The sequence below is a fragment of the Barbus barbus genome (genome assembly GCF_936440315.1).
Source record: "Barbus barbus genome assembly, chromosome: 32".
Taxonomy (NCBI): Eukaryota; Metazoa; Chordata; class Actinopteri; order Cypriniformes; family Cyprinidae; genus Barbus; species Barbus barbus.
Window position 1 is genome coordinate 16,439,391 of NC_136760.1, and position 15,562 is coordinate 16,454,952.

Sequence of the window (15,562 nt, forward strand, 5' to 3'; positions counted from 1 at the left end):
ACTCGACTATCGGTTTGTGGTGTGTTATGATCTTGAGATATTCTATGTATCTGAATTGTTTTTGTATTTGATCTCTTTGCTCTGGTTTGCAGTCATGATTGTGTTTCAGGTGGGTGTGGTTCCTGCTAACCAGCTGGAGGTGGTGATTGGTCCCTCTATGCACCTTTTCCAGATATAAGGACCTCCCCAAACACCCGTATGGTGTTTTTGAGCCTCGTTGACTTCATGCCGTCCTGTGTTGCTAGAATTTTGATTGACTGTTGTTCTGTGGGTTGTAGTACAAGAAAGAGATATTCTGAGTGTAGTAAATCTGTTGAATGTTTGTTGTTCTGAGATCAAATTTTATATCTTATATTTATCTAAACATTGCCTGTGTTGACTATGACTTGGATCCTGATTCTACTTTGTGTACGCTTATAACTTTGTAAATATTCTTGTTTACCCGTTTGTCAAATTAAGGGGTGTAGGGGGCCAGACGCCATTTTTTATTTATGTATAGTTTTCACTTTGTTTATGGTTGAGGGAGGTATGGAAGTTGGTTAGTATTTTATTTTCTTTGTTTCATTTGAGCTTATTTAGTGATCAAAAGAAAAAGAAGTGCATTTTGTTTATTGTTTTGGCCTCGTCTGCCCCTGAAGAGATTAAAATAAATAATTTGTTTGACATCTTTCTGGTGTGAATTCCCCGTTCTTTTTCTGTTACGGCTATCCCCTTGAGGTCGTAACAGGTGTAAAAAACACTTGTTTTGGAAAGTGAGTGAGATGGATAGTAGTCAGGCAGCGGAGATTATTGAAGTCTTTTGTATTGCAGGTTATCCTCTGGCTCTTAAAATTCAGTTTTTGTCATGATTAGTAACAACCCCAGTGTGATTCACTTCTCAGTTCATTGTCCAGACTACTCTAAGATGCTAGCGTCACACGGCTACATGGGGAGGAATGATTGACGGCTATTTGAATAATAGACAAGCACCCTGCATGTTTAACTGTGAGGTTCTATTTGCTGCTCAGATTTTTATTAGCAATTCATTCTGCCAGGGAGCACAGCAACACATGGGATGCCTCTAATTCATGTTTACTGATGTGTAAATTCCCTGTAATCTGAATAGCTTTATTAAAATGTCAGAGATGCTATTTTGTCTGACTTCAAAGCACCATCCACAGATATTGCTGGCAATTTGCTCGTTCATAATTTTTATTTATAAATGTTTGCATGTTTTAACAAAAAGCTATAGTGCAAACTAATCAACATCATAAAAGAGAATCAAATTTGCCTCTAAATGATTCTAAATTGGTCAGATAGACAGAGATGCGCTGATGTTATCCTTTAGTATTTTACCTAAATATTTTTAAAATAAAACAGTAACACTTTAATATATGGGGCAATTCTCACTATTAACTAGTTGCTTATTAGCATGCATATTACTAGCATATTGGCTATTTATTAGTACTTACAAAACACATATTCTACATAACCATATATTCTACGTCCCTAATCTTACCCAATACCTAAACTTAACAGCTACTTTATTAAGCAGTAATTTGGAGTTCATTGAGGCAAATGTCATAGTTAATGGTTAATCAATAGCAAGGATTGGACCTTAAAATAAAGTGTGACCAATAAAACAATATATGCTAAAATCAGTCTAATATACAGTATAAAAATATTTATTTCTGGGAATACTAACAAAATATATATTCTGTGAATTGCTAAAGAGTGTTGCTAAAAGTGTTATTAAATTGATAGTATTTTTAAATTTTAAGTGAGCAATAGATGATGGCAAAATAATTAAAATGTAAAAATAGTTTAAATGAACATGCACCATTATCAGGTTATATTGAATTCTTATATATGGACACTCCATTTTCAAATCAATCTAACAAAACCCAATATCATAATATGTCATGTATTATTGCCAAATGAAAATATTGATACATGCTGTTATTAACATGTATATATTTTAGTTGCTCAATGTATTGGATATGAGTATTTATTGTGGAATAATATAAAATTAACACACACACACACACACACACACACACGTAGCATCTATAGCAGGATCATGTCAGAATGTTTCTTTGCTGTTCTATTTTGCATTTATTTTAAATGAATATTTAGTCTCTGGTTTTTAATGTGACCTTTTTGAACCCCAGTGTTGTTGCCTGATAAAATACATCGTCGCTCATATCATATGTTGCAAGTCATGCACAAAGCATGTACAACTGAATATCCACTATCAACCAGTATAGATAAAAAAAAAATCTCTCTGATGACACAGATATATTGTCCTATTGCCAATAATGGATACGCCACATTTAGTTCCCTTATGAGTTGCATGTTTGATATTGGATGGGTTTGTCAGATGGATTTGATACTGCAGTGTCCAGTACTGAAGCATGTTAGTTATCAGTTTAGCATCTGATGCCAGTGACTAGCGTCCGCCATCATAGACCTTGGCATTTCAGTAGCTTGAAAATGGATCTTGTTTCTATCACTTTCAGCCTGTACAGTGCGAGCATCCTACATTTGCTGTCTAATGTTGACAAAACTATGAGGTGTGGGCCTTTGGCTGTCATGAGACACTATCTGTCACTCAAATGTGCTTTGACTCATTTCCTCTCTCCATAGCTGGTTTTTCCTCTCCATCTCTGATGACTTCATTAGATTTGGGCATGCTCTCTCAATCAAAACAGCATACGGACATGTCAAGACAGAGTGCAGAGCCACTCCCTCCTTGTTTTGTTCTGCTAAAATATATCCATCTTCTGACATAATCTCCGGCTTCTCTCGGGACATGGATCATCTGGGTTTGGTAGGCAATTTGATTTATAACACTTATTAACCCATTCCTCTCCTGTCCTCCGGTCATTACACTCGCCTCATCTGTCCAGCACCTACACTCGGTATGTTTGTGAACTCTCTTCCCCTCCTTGAGCTGCGGGTCTTGCCGGGGCCTCTTTGATTGCAGTCTTTAATGAGAGGCAGCCACCACAGAGAGAGAGAGACAGGAAATCCATAACCCAGAGAACAGTAAACCCTGCCAGCCATTAATCACTGACAGCAGCGCTCCTCCATGGCCTTCACCACTGACAAAACCCTCCCTTTTTTATCCTCCCTGGGAATGCACGCAGCGCATAGCAGACTAGACACACTTGGCCTGTTAAACACCCCACAACCAGTCAGCACAGCCGACCCATCCAGCATGCATCCCTAAACCGACCCATCACATGCATACACAGCCCTGAAGGGACGTTCCAGCACTGATCCAGCCTTCAACAGTGAATGCGACTGACTCAGAGAGTTAAATCAATGCGCTCAACTGTCCCTTAGCGTGAGTCTCAGGGTTCTATATGAACACAGCTGATCCAGCAGGCTGCTTTCGAATGCCACTTGCGGCTGATGGTAGTTTAGAACCTGCACATGAAAGCCTTTAAATCTTATGTAATGATCTGAGACGTGCTTGTTGGAGGCACCTTTATGTGTCCTAACATATAAACTGGACTATAAAATGATAAAATCTCGCTCTTTATGTAAATCAGAGCTTTTGTCCTAATCCACTGTGTGTATTTATGTGGTGTAGTGCTGGGTAGCCCCATCCACTGTCAAATCTGATTGGTCTAAAATCCTGCTTCTCAAAACTTCATATTGGACATCAAATATCGTATTTGCAAATTCTGTTCAATATGCTATTAAATTAGTTTATCAAATTAACTAATTGTCTAATTAATTAATTAATAATAATAATAATGATGATTAATTAAAAAATATAGTTTTAATAATATATATAATAGCAATAATATTAATAATAATAATTTTTTTTAATAAAATAATAATAATATTAATAAAAATATATTTTTTTTTATAATCATTTATTTATTACATGTAGTAGTAGTAGTAGAAGTAATTCTGATTAAACTGAAACATTTGGGCAAACTAACTTCTTGTTGTAACACGTTGTAATTATTTTTTTTAAATATAATTACATTGATATATTACATGTATTAGTTAAATTTCTTCTCTCAGGTTTTCTGTGCACAGGTGTTCTATAGCCATGAGAATTTCTGAGGTTTTTGGAAGAATGTTGCTTGTAATTAGCTCACCTGCTAAAACACAAATCATCGTCTCTTGAGATGCTTGACACAAATTTTCAAAGACCTTTGAACCATACAACAACACAAGAAGGTTTACCCACCATTCTACTGGAATGAGTTATCAGTGGCGAAATTTCTTCATCTTTTGCGCATCTTTTTCTATATTTACTTTGGGGTCCAAAATGTGAAAAATTTTGTTTCACATTTTAGACATTTTCATTAATTTTATATTAATGATAAAATTATATTATCTGCATTTAACAATTGATTGAAATTGTTATGCTGATAAAGTAATTTGTAATGAAAACAACATTTGAACATTTGAAAAATGTAGCACGAACATTTATTTTTGGACACAGGCAGAAGCCCGAAAAAAGTTGAACTGAAAAATGAACATGAATTTCTGTTCAGTTTAGTAAAGAATAACTTTTTGCTCATGTTCACAGTAGCAGCACAGGCAGTATGGTTGTGAGGGAGTTGGCGTAGTCGACAGGATGCCAGTCTTGGAGAAAAAAGAAACATCTCCCCACTGCAGTCGCCAAGGGATCTCTGCCCAATCTGATTACTGCATTCGTCAACCTGCCACCCTGTTCTGCAAGTAAACAAAGCCAACACCAGATAAGACCCTGCCGACTCCTTCAACACTGCTTGAGACAATTCCACACGAATGTAAATGTGCCCCTCCCCCCTACATACAACCTAATGCACACAGGGAAGGGAACACGTTGGAAATGCTTTCATTTCTGTTTATCTGATGGACACAAGACAAAGGTCTACATTACAATCAAGCTCTAATGCATTGCATTACACATGCCACATCCTCAGAAGACTTCTGGTCATGTCCCAGTGGCTGCAGTGAAAGACTGCAACTATAGCTCAGGTGTTTGTGGATTTTCCTATTACAAGACTGTCCCAGCTATTTATTTTTCAGTTTGTTTATTGCTCATATTTAAAGGCTCAGTTCTAGAGTGATTGCTGACTATAGTTCCTAAAGCCTGGACTTGGGTTTAAACCAATATGTCTTGTAATACTCTCCAGTGAAAGTCTTATTGGGAGCTTAACAGTCTGACATTCCTTATCAGATGGTGGTAAAAAAAAAACAGTATGGCACGATTAGTATAATCTTCTCAACATATGTTTACATCAACATGAAAATGATTTCCTAATCTGAAAACAATCTCAAATGTTTCAGGATACAAATCAAAAGAGGACTGTGTTGCAGATGCTTTGAAAGCTTCTTCATTATGCCTATATCAGTTTACAGTGTTCAGTTTATAGCCTACAACATTTTTTTGTATTTCACTTTATTTTGGGGACTAATTCTCACTATCAACTAACTATTAACTATGATTTTTGCCTAAATTTGCTGCTTATTAATTAATAGTCAGTAAGTTGTTAAGTTCTAATGCTTTAATGTTAAGGTCTAAAATATGGTCATACAGAATAAACTATTAATATGCGCTTTATAAGTGCTAATAAACAGTCAATATGCTAGTAATATGCATGCTAATAACCAACTAGTTAATAGTGAGATTGGTTCCTTAACTAAAGTGTAACCCCTATTTCTATTTTTGTTTTTTTTATGAGTAAAATATGGTCTGAAATACTATTACTTAAACTTATTACATTATTTTAACCAGGGTCTCATTTGGTGTAATTAATTATTGTTGTTATTATTATTACACAATTATTATTATTATTATTACACATTTTTATACAGTGGTTAAAAAAATCCACATTTGGGCAGTGACTCATTGTAAATCATGTCGTGAAACACAATGGCAATGTCACTTCAAGTAATGTTAACCACTGACATTATTTTACTCATGTATCCAAAACCACTATTTTAAAAAAACCATTAGAAATTCCTGAGGGAAAACCTTCGAGCATTATCCTTCCAGTTTGGCCTACAAATTGACATCATAACTGAAGGGCTCTATTGCAATAAAGAATAATTTGCAGTCTGTGAACAACATGAGATAATTAGTGTCTCCTCAACGTCATGAAAATGATGCCCTGAACTATACAGAGCCAAACAGACACAAGACTGTGTTGCAGCTTATTATAAATGCATTATCCTATAACAGAAAATTAAGGATACAATGCTTCATCATTAATTTACCTTATTCAATAACTATGCATTTAGAGAAGCTTTTAAATTGAGCTATTCCAGCTATTTTTATTCGCACTATGGTCCAAACCAGGCCATGTCATCAAGGCAGCAATGTTAAAACAAAGATTCCTCATAAATGATTAATACTATGATTTTAAATGAGGGCCATAAGCCAGTATTGGGATGCAACATTCTTTCAACCACGATTTTGAAAGCCAAATGAACAGCAGGGATATAGTGAGGCCTGCTGTGAATACGTCTGAAGACACATCTTTTGCATTTGATTGTGTTTACGGTTATCAGACTTTCATGAATGGTCTCTCATGTACCTTTACAGGCCCAAGAGCGAACAGAGCATGAGGCTTTGGAAGAGGAATCATAATGCTCAGATTGAATGCGCTGCACAACTGACATAATAATAATGATGTATGTTGTAAGTACTTATAGTAAACATTTTGGATATAAATACATAAGTGAATATGATATTATGATATGTAATGGGAAGCCCCATTAAAATGCTGTCTTAACATAATCTTGTATTGAGTAATGACTTTGAATTTTCAAAGTCTAAATGAGGAAATAATTACTTTGCTGAAATTAGAAAGAAGTCTGGGGAACTCACAAAATTGAATCAAGATACAGGTCCATCAAAAAGAAAGAAGGAATAAAAAACACAAAACTGATTTGTGTTAATTATGTTCAGTAATCATGAAAATCTATATCCTGAAAATGCATTTTACCCTTTCTTATGATTTTTTTCCAGATGCCAAAGAAGATCAAAATAGCTGATTCATTCTAGCCCTTTTCACAACAGTCAGACACTCCAAATGAGATTTTATTCTCATCCCAAACAACATCCGTGCTGATGAATACATATAAACAGAGCAAAGCTTTCCCCAGAAAGCATGCATGTCATCTCACGCCTCACCATAAGTGCCTGAGGAACTCTCACTTTGTGTATTAAAACACCTCTGGTTTCACACGTGTAGCGACTGGGCCTGTTACCAATGCAATGTTTTGACGTGGAGGGACGAGTCATTGAACCATGCAACTATTGAGTACAAAGCTAGATGTTCCCAAGGGAGCTTTGGCCCACTTTTCTTGTCAAAAGATAATAGCTAACTGAGCAGAAGAGGGGACATCGAACATATTAGTTTCTGAGCATCCTGTTTGGTGCTCCTCTCGGAAAAATCCCATACCCACAAGATGGTGCCCAAACTGCTATTTACAGATGAATTTAAATAAATTCACTTATTCCCACCTTATATTAGGTGACTTTACCTACTATGCACAGTACATGTATTAAAACTGATTACTGTGTACGTATTAGATACTTAGGTGTTATAGATGTAGAGTGCAAAATGCAAAACATTTACTTTTTTTTTTTAAATTTTAGATAGTGACAGTGAAGACTGCAAACAATGGGGAGAAGAGTGAGGCGGTGGATGGCTACGTGGTAGCGAACTGCTTGCAAGGTTCACATGTAATATTCATGCACTATTTTTATTTGGAGCCCTGCGGTGACCCTACCCATGACGCTCACCTTAACCTTTGTAGACGCAATGTGAATCTAGTTGTGTTCACAATATGTGTATTGCATCAAATGTTTGAAAATAATTAATGAAAAAGCAGAAATGTGTAGCTTTTATATTTTAGAACTGCACATTCATATTCTCTTAACTTGTGTGTGCTGTTTATGTCATAATTTTTTGCTTATGGCATTGCAGCGTAATGGCAAAGTCATTTTCACAGTGAAATTGTGTTAACATGCATATTATTCACACCTTGACATTTACAGTTTGGCCTCATTCACTTTTTTGGGGGAAAATTACAGCATTATGCCACAAATGCTGTTGAATGAGCTGACCTCTCAGAATGTTTTGTTGTTGTGAGTACCATAGGCTACATACACTTAAAATAAACTTAATCTAAATCATAGACGCTTTCTATTTAATCATTGGGGGAAACATGCTTTTTAAAAGTCTTAGTATTATTATTATTTTTTAACGTCGTGATTCAATAGCAACAAGATCGCTCAGGCCGGAGTTTCTCTCATTAGGAGATTTACAAGAAAAAACCCGGAGTGGAGATGGATCCGTGAGATTATAAAGCTTTCAAAAGGAAGCAGATATCTGTCACCCTGCTCCACTCATATACACCATTCCAGAACATCTTTTAGTCTTGGTGTTGCTTGGCGACACACACAGCTTGACATTTCTTTTGGAACTAATTTAGTTGGTGAATAACAAATATACGGACTAATCAGTCTGGAACGTAAGTCACTGGATATTAATTGCTTTACTTGTGTAAAGAATCCTTGTATAGAAGCATTTGACTGTGATTACCCGTGGGCTCTTGCCTGCAGCCAAATGACAGCCATGCTGATATTATTCATTCATATTACTTAATATAAGTGCACACTGACAGTTTACATTACAGTGACCATGTTACACGTATAGTGTGCAAGTATAATTAAACGTTTCATTAAATAGTAACAGTCTATTAAGGACCATTTTATTATTAAAAAGACATTTATTAAATAAATTACACAAAAATGACTTCTTAACTGACGATATTAGCAATCAGCATGCACACTGTAATATGAAGTGTGAGCGAATGCTGTTATTCTTGGCGCACACGATCACGTTTCCTCATCTGTATGTGGAGTTGCTAATAACGGTGAGCGCTGTCCAAGGTGCTGCAGCGCACTCGCCCCGCCCGTCTCCATCACTCACTAACCGGGAGACACGTGACGCGATGTGCTGACAGTCCCTGGCAAAGCTCGCCTGAGAAACACATCGCACCTTGTCTTGCACACAGAACAGGGAGCGATATCTTCTATTTTATATACAACGAAAGAAAAAAAAACCTGACATTTCCATTGGAGAATTTCTTAAGCATGAACCGTTTTGTACTGAATGTTAATTGGTTTTTGGCTCCATTTTGAATTTTTTAAATCTATTGGGACTTTGGAGATCCGCATACGCAATTTTATCGCTCCCATTTCTTCTGCTCATTCGACACCGATGCAGTGATTTTTTTTATCAGATGAAAGCCTGAATCGATGTGGAGGAAATCAACCAGGTTCATCGGTGAGGTTGACCTGTCAAGGGGCGCACAATGGTCCATTTCTCAAGGTAAAATAATTAAGAATTGTGTAAATGTATTTCGAAGGTTTATGTGCTGTTTTCGGTGAGAGTTATGGTTGCGCTTCACGCGCTCAATGCAGTCAAGCGCAGGTGAGATGATGCAGCTGGGCTTTATATCTGTTAAATTTCGCTCTACAGTCGATTCGTTTGTGTTTACAGCTGGCCTTTGCTTCATCTCAAGCGATATTTGATGACTCCCTATATTTCCTGTCCTCAGCGCCTGGTAGAGAGCGCGGTAGAGGCGTGTTAAAGGTGTCTTTCTCGCTCAGTTTGAGCAGATGGTGGTTGATTATTGGCTATGTTTTGCGCATCTGAGTCATCGCCAATCTTAATCAAAGGAAAGGAAAAATGAACGAAAATTGTTACTGTTTCAAAGTTGAGATTTTAAATGGCAGATATGTGTATTGTAGGATCCCGACCGTGAATCTTATGCGCGGGGCTATTAGGATGATTGTGTATTGTTCGTGACTCCATCTACAGTAGCTACTGATAGCAAGACATTACTGTAATCGTTTCGCGAATACGGTAAATAAGACTGCCTTCTCTACATTAATCGCATATGATATGTTGTGTAAGATCCATCTGTGAAAGGGGTCGGTTGTTATCTTGCTAAGTAGCCCAGTGTAAACCTGACAGTAAGCACATAGGAATTCAAGCATGAAATGATTGGTTGAGATCAGTTGACAGACAACCCAGAGGCCAGACAATTGCAGTGTCATTAATGCTTAAGAGGCGCGCGATAAGCCCCCGCCCTGGGCTGATTTTGGGATGCAGGACTTGAACTGAGCAAGGTTCACTGAATCAAACGAGATTTCCCCATTACACAGTTTCGACGCTGCCTCCGTCTGACTGCAAAGATCCTCCTGCTGAAATAACTGTAAATATGATTGCCTGTACGTCTGACTCGACTGCATACGCTATAAAAATAATCGTAATTACAACGGAAAAGAATGCAAAACATCACAGTAAAAACGTGTTAGGTGGTTAATTGTAAGTTACCCTTACCTTACGATGTGATTTTATAATTTTAAACACAGTCTGGTAGTAAAATATTGTAATTTTTTTTTTCTTTGTAAAAAAAAAAAGTATAAATTAAATATTTTCTGGAGACGATTTACATATATTCAAAGATATTTATTTTTAATACAAAAAGTTTATAAAAATTCATTTCATAACTTTAAAATATCAATAGCCTTAGTTTTTTATATACTGTATGTGGTATGCACATTGGAGGGTTTTATGTTGCATGTCATATTAATTAGTTAATATTTACTGCATTATTTTAGTGTGTGTGTTATCCTAATATTGTTTTGTGTTTTTGTGTGGGAACACTGTGTTTTGTCTTTATATTATTATTGACACAAATTGCGATGACGTTTAAGCTGTCATGTGGTCTTCCATTATTTTATGTGTTATTAGAATTTCTATTTAAAGAAACAAAATGATTTTAAATATTTATATATATATATATATATATATATATATATATATATATATATATATATATATATATATATAATGACCAGAATGCTTCATGTAATGCTTGTAACATCACTGTATTTTTACAGTATTTTTTTTGTTACTGTACATTTAATGAAAAAGTTATACTTTACATACCCATTTTGCAGCTGAAGCTATATTTCATGATACTAAAGAGTAAATATCATGAGAGAATCTCTTGAAAATGAAAACAAAAAGGTTCATTTTCAATTAAATACCATTTTATACCATTTTATTTTAGTTCAGGCTACTCTGATTTAACCGTAAATATAAATATAAAAAGTATAGATTTATTTTTGCCTCTCCTGATCATTAAATCTGAGTATTTGATACTGAGGGGAAAACAACAACAGCCACATGATGAAATGCTCTGGAGCTTTCTGGTTCATAAGCCATGAATTCTAATCATTGAGAATTATAGTGAGAAAGTAAAAAATGGAGAAAAGCAAATTCTGTAATTGAAGATTAATGCAATCAATATCAGCGTGAAATTGGTGGTTTCAATATCAATATCACTATGAAATTGTGGTTTTGTGTGTGAATGATTGTATTTTGTGTATGCTACAGTATCTATCTTTTTAAAAGAGGCCATCTTCTCTTTCTTTTCCTATGAAGAAATTAAGATATTCTTTTTCATTCTTTTCAGATTATGGATCAATATGTCAAAACGGATGTGAATTGAAGGTTTGTGAACACTGAGGGCCCTATTCGGGCCTGCACGTTAACACTGCAAAGTGCACTTTTTGTCTACTTTTGATTAGTGCTGACTTTATGCCTACATAATGACTTTTAACTAGACTTAAATGACCCTGACATTAATGACCCTATATACCCCTAATGAACTATCTGCTGTACAGCATTACACATGGCTGCAATTTATAGATACTTTGATGACTTGGCCCCAGTATAGCACACCTGGCTCCCCCTGAAGGTTTTTTAAGCTAAACAGTAGCCTTATTTTTTTTTTCGTAGACCGGTATTTGGGCCTTAGTGACTCCCTTTATTGTTACGATTTGTGTATTTAGATTTTGAAAAAGAGTCGGCTGTAACGCAGGCCCTCTCCCTCTCTCAGTGAATAATGAGTAAATTACCCCAAATGCATAGCAGTCCTGTATGTCATAGAGAGCTCTGTTACACTTTAGGAGCACATCACTAAGAGAGCCGACTCATTTTAGTTTTCGATTAGTTCTATTGTTAGTTCTATCTTCCTTTACCATTCACAATGAGCTTCTCAATGCGGAACGGCGCACATCTAATCTGGATAGGCTTGCTGGTTTGTTGCCTTGTCGACATGGGGGCCAGTATGGAGTTCACTGGCGCAGAAGGCCAGTGGGCAAGGTTTCCTATGTGGAACGCCTGCTGTGAAAGCGAAATGAGTTTCAACATGAAGACCAAAAGTGCTCATGGACTTTTAGTGTACTTTGACGACGAGGGATTCTGTGACTTCTTGGAACTGCTCATCCACAACGGTAGACTCAGTTTGCGGTTCTCCATCTTCTGTGCCGAGCCGGCGACGGTGCTCTCCGATACCGCCGTCAACGACAGCCGCTGGCACGCCGTGACCTTGCGCAGGAATTTCAAAAACACTACGCTAGTTGTGGACGAAGAGATCAAGTGGGTGGAGGTTAAGTCAAAAAGGAGGGACATGACGGTCTTCAGCCATTTATTCATAGGAGGGATACCTCCTGAACTGCGATCTGTAGCATTACGCCTCACGTCTTCAGCCATCAAAGATCAGGTCCCCTACAAAGGATGGATAACCAACCTGAGGGTGAACAGTTCCGAGCCGCCGCTTATCAGTAGTGAGGGACTCAACAGCGACATTTGCGAAGCCGACCACATTTGCCGGAACGGAGGAGTCTGCAGCATCGTCAACGATGAGCCCATTTGTGACTGCTCCGAAACGGGATTCCAGGGAAAAGACTGCAGTGAAGGTAAGAGGCCTGGATTCGTCGTCTCCGTTGTTGAGGTGTTGAAATGTCTTTTCAAACACAGCCCTTTCACTTCTTTTTTCGTTTTAACATTGCACTAGGTCCTCAGAGGCAGTGCATGCTACATCATGTCAGTTCCCGGCCTCCACTACAGGCCTAGTACATTACATGATTAGATTACCTCTGATTTCAGTCAGAGAAAGCCGTTGATCTGGAGGAGATCATTTAAATAGGCTTTAGTGCCATCTGTGTCAATTCCGGAGCATCCACGAAAGCCTGTGTTTTTGATAACATGACGTCAGCAGAGGCTTCTCGCTCTCTTTTTGATGCTAAATTAACTTAATATACTCTTGACACTGCACTGGCATTACAATTAAGTCTGAAAATGATGAGTTGAATACATGCACACAAGCCCATGATTGAAATATGATGATTTGAATATTATTCTCCCTCCGAATTTAAGGGGTTGGTTGCTCTAATTACGTAATTAGCCAGATGTTTCATAGAGTCACTGTAATGACTTAGCCAAAGTTGCAATTTCAACATCACAGGAAAAATAATGACATACTCAATACAGCATTCAGCAACCATCGCAAAGCATTTATTAATTCAGCTTTACAAGTAAACCTCCACTACTGCACTTACAGAGTTATTTTAATTAAAGAAGTGATTAGAACGATTGATAGGGGGATGCCGTCTCTGTTTCTATCTTTTGAAAAAACGGATGGTTCTCATATTACAACGATTCAGATTTTCATGTAAAGTCTGTTCCCTTTTGAATATGTATGTTCTGGTTGGTTTCCTAGTTTGACTTACTCCCTTGGTGTCCGATTTCACTGTTTTTATGTTCTTTCCATCTTTTTTTTTCATTTTTACAACCGTCTCTGTGGACTGATCTTGATGTTGATGGATATTGTCTGGGTTAGGCCTTAAGCCGAAGAGGCACCATGTTGCCAAGGAAACTACATACCCACTGAGTAAATTTTGCCCTCCTAAAGCACAACAGAGAGACAGTACGTTTCACTGACAAATGTTCAAACTAGAATATCAGTCGTTTTGTGGTACGGTGTTCGCTGGCCTCTCAGCGAAATGCATCGTCTAGTGGATTTGATGAGATTATGACAAAAGGGCAGGGCCCGCAGATGCTCGGCAGCTTGCTTAAAAGCGAGACGTGCCGCTCTCCAGCCCCTGTGCTGGTAGAAATGCGCATCTTTGCCGGGTGAGTCAGAACAGACCTGCCCACGCAGCTTTGAGTGGCCTCCGTCACGCGCTTTTGGATGACACATAAGGATATGTGGGAATGGTGGAGGCCACGGGACGTGTCGCTCTGAATCATTAGTGTTATTTATTTAATATTAGAGGATCTTGAGGCTAGCGGTGTTAGGCATTGGCGCTGCCTGCTTTCTTTTTTTCACTTTAGACTGACTTGATATTTTTATTGGTCTGTTTTTGGTGAAATTTGGTGCAAAAAATATTTAAATAATCTAAAGAACATTTTTGCACTGTTAAGAACATTTTGTGCAATGGAATGGTTAAAGGTTGTTTATGGAACCATAGATTCCAATTAAGAACCTTTATTTTTAAGAATGTACGATCCCTCCTTTTTCTGTCTCAGAAAAATGTGCAGATGACCTTTCGTTACGTCTGTTTTTGTTATTAGCGCGATGACAAATCTCCAAATGGCACTATGCAGGACAGGACAGCCATTATGAAGGCTTAATTCCTCAAAGGAAATAGACATAGAGCCAACGTTGTGTTCATTAAAACAACAGCATCGTTTTAAACTCCTCTTAGCCTAAATCTGTCCTTGCTTCGGTTATTAATGCAAATCTGGCCCACGAAGCTCCTGCTGAGGGGAAAAGCAGGCCACTTTTTGTCATTTTGTGTGCTGTCAGCTTCATGACCGAGGTGATCTGTCAGCTGACCACCGACCGCCGATGCCAATAAAACACCCAGACTCGTTTTTTACGCAGATAAAAAAGGGGTTGCTGCATATTAAATGGCTCATTGATGAATGGCTAGCTTTTTCATTAAGATACATGTGCTGCTCGCTTTATCTCCGTCGTCATGGAAAAATTTGCAATGCCGTGAGAGCGTGTGTACGTGTTTGCAGATCTCAGGCAGGAAAGGGTGGCATGTGGATTAAATATGTCCTTTCTCTCCACACGTCCACTCCGTCATTCTCTTGACAGGCAGTTGTAGTAATAACCTTCTTTAGCAAAGCAGGTGTGGGGCTCTCAGCGGGAGAGGCAGTCCGCACCGCAAAGAATAACAGTGCTACGGGTAATGAGATATTTTTGCCCTGGTGGGGTTAGAGAAAGGGCCTTATTTTGTGTTATTATGGTTAATGCTCTTACAAGTCAGAATTGGAAAGCCAAAAGGGTCTGCTCTGTATCAGCTTGCAGCCATTGATACCTTATCTTTATGCTCTATTAACTGTATAATGTGCTCCGTCTCCCTGGTTAAAGATGGCTGTAAGGGATCTGCAATTGACGTCCGTGCGGTTTCATATGCTAGGAGACTTTGGTTGGAGAATTGGATTGTGTTGGAGGGCTTGTTTACAACAGCGATTAGATTGTTTCACCTCATCTCTTATCTTTTGTGGTGGAGTTAACGTCGTAAGGGTCGGTCCCTGGCTGTGCGCTGTCGTTTAATGATGCAGTCCTGTTTTAAATGCATTTTCTTTACCTCTGCTATTGGACCTATGCAAATTAATTAGGGTGGTGTAGTGCAGTGTACGCCCATTAACCTCTTGCTAACTAAATAAAGGGCCTGCTTTAA

General features: G+C 37.7%; 1 protein-coding gene across 22 annotated transcripts in view; it reads left to right on the forward strand.

The window, feature by feature from the left end:
- The first annotated feature begins 10,111 nt into the window (after positions 1 to 10,111).
- The window catches only part of LOC306852442 (neurexin-1a), a 177,408-nt gene continuing 171,957 nt past the window's right edge, over positions 10,112 to 15,562 (forward strand). For 20 of the 22 annotated variants that reach the window (XM_079389254.1, XM_079389260.1, XM_079389273.1 and 17 more), the window contains exons 1-2: positions 10,112 to 10,243; positions 11,497 to 12,784. In XM_079389254.1, the coding sequence (XP_079245380.1) occupies positions 12,073 to 12,784 (712 nt within the window). In that variant the 5' untranslated portion in view covers positions 10,112 to 10,243; positions 11,497 to 12,072. Of the gene's footprint in view, positions 10,341 to 11,496; positions 12,785 to 15,562 lie in introns of all 22 variants that reach the window. The other 2 variants (XM_079389265.1, XM_079389271.1) reach the window with 2 other exon arrangements.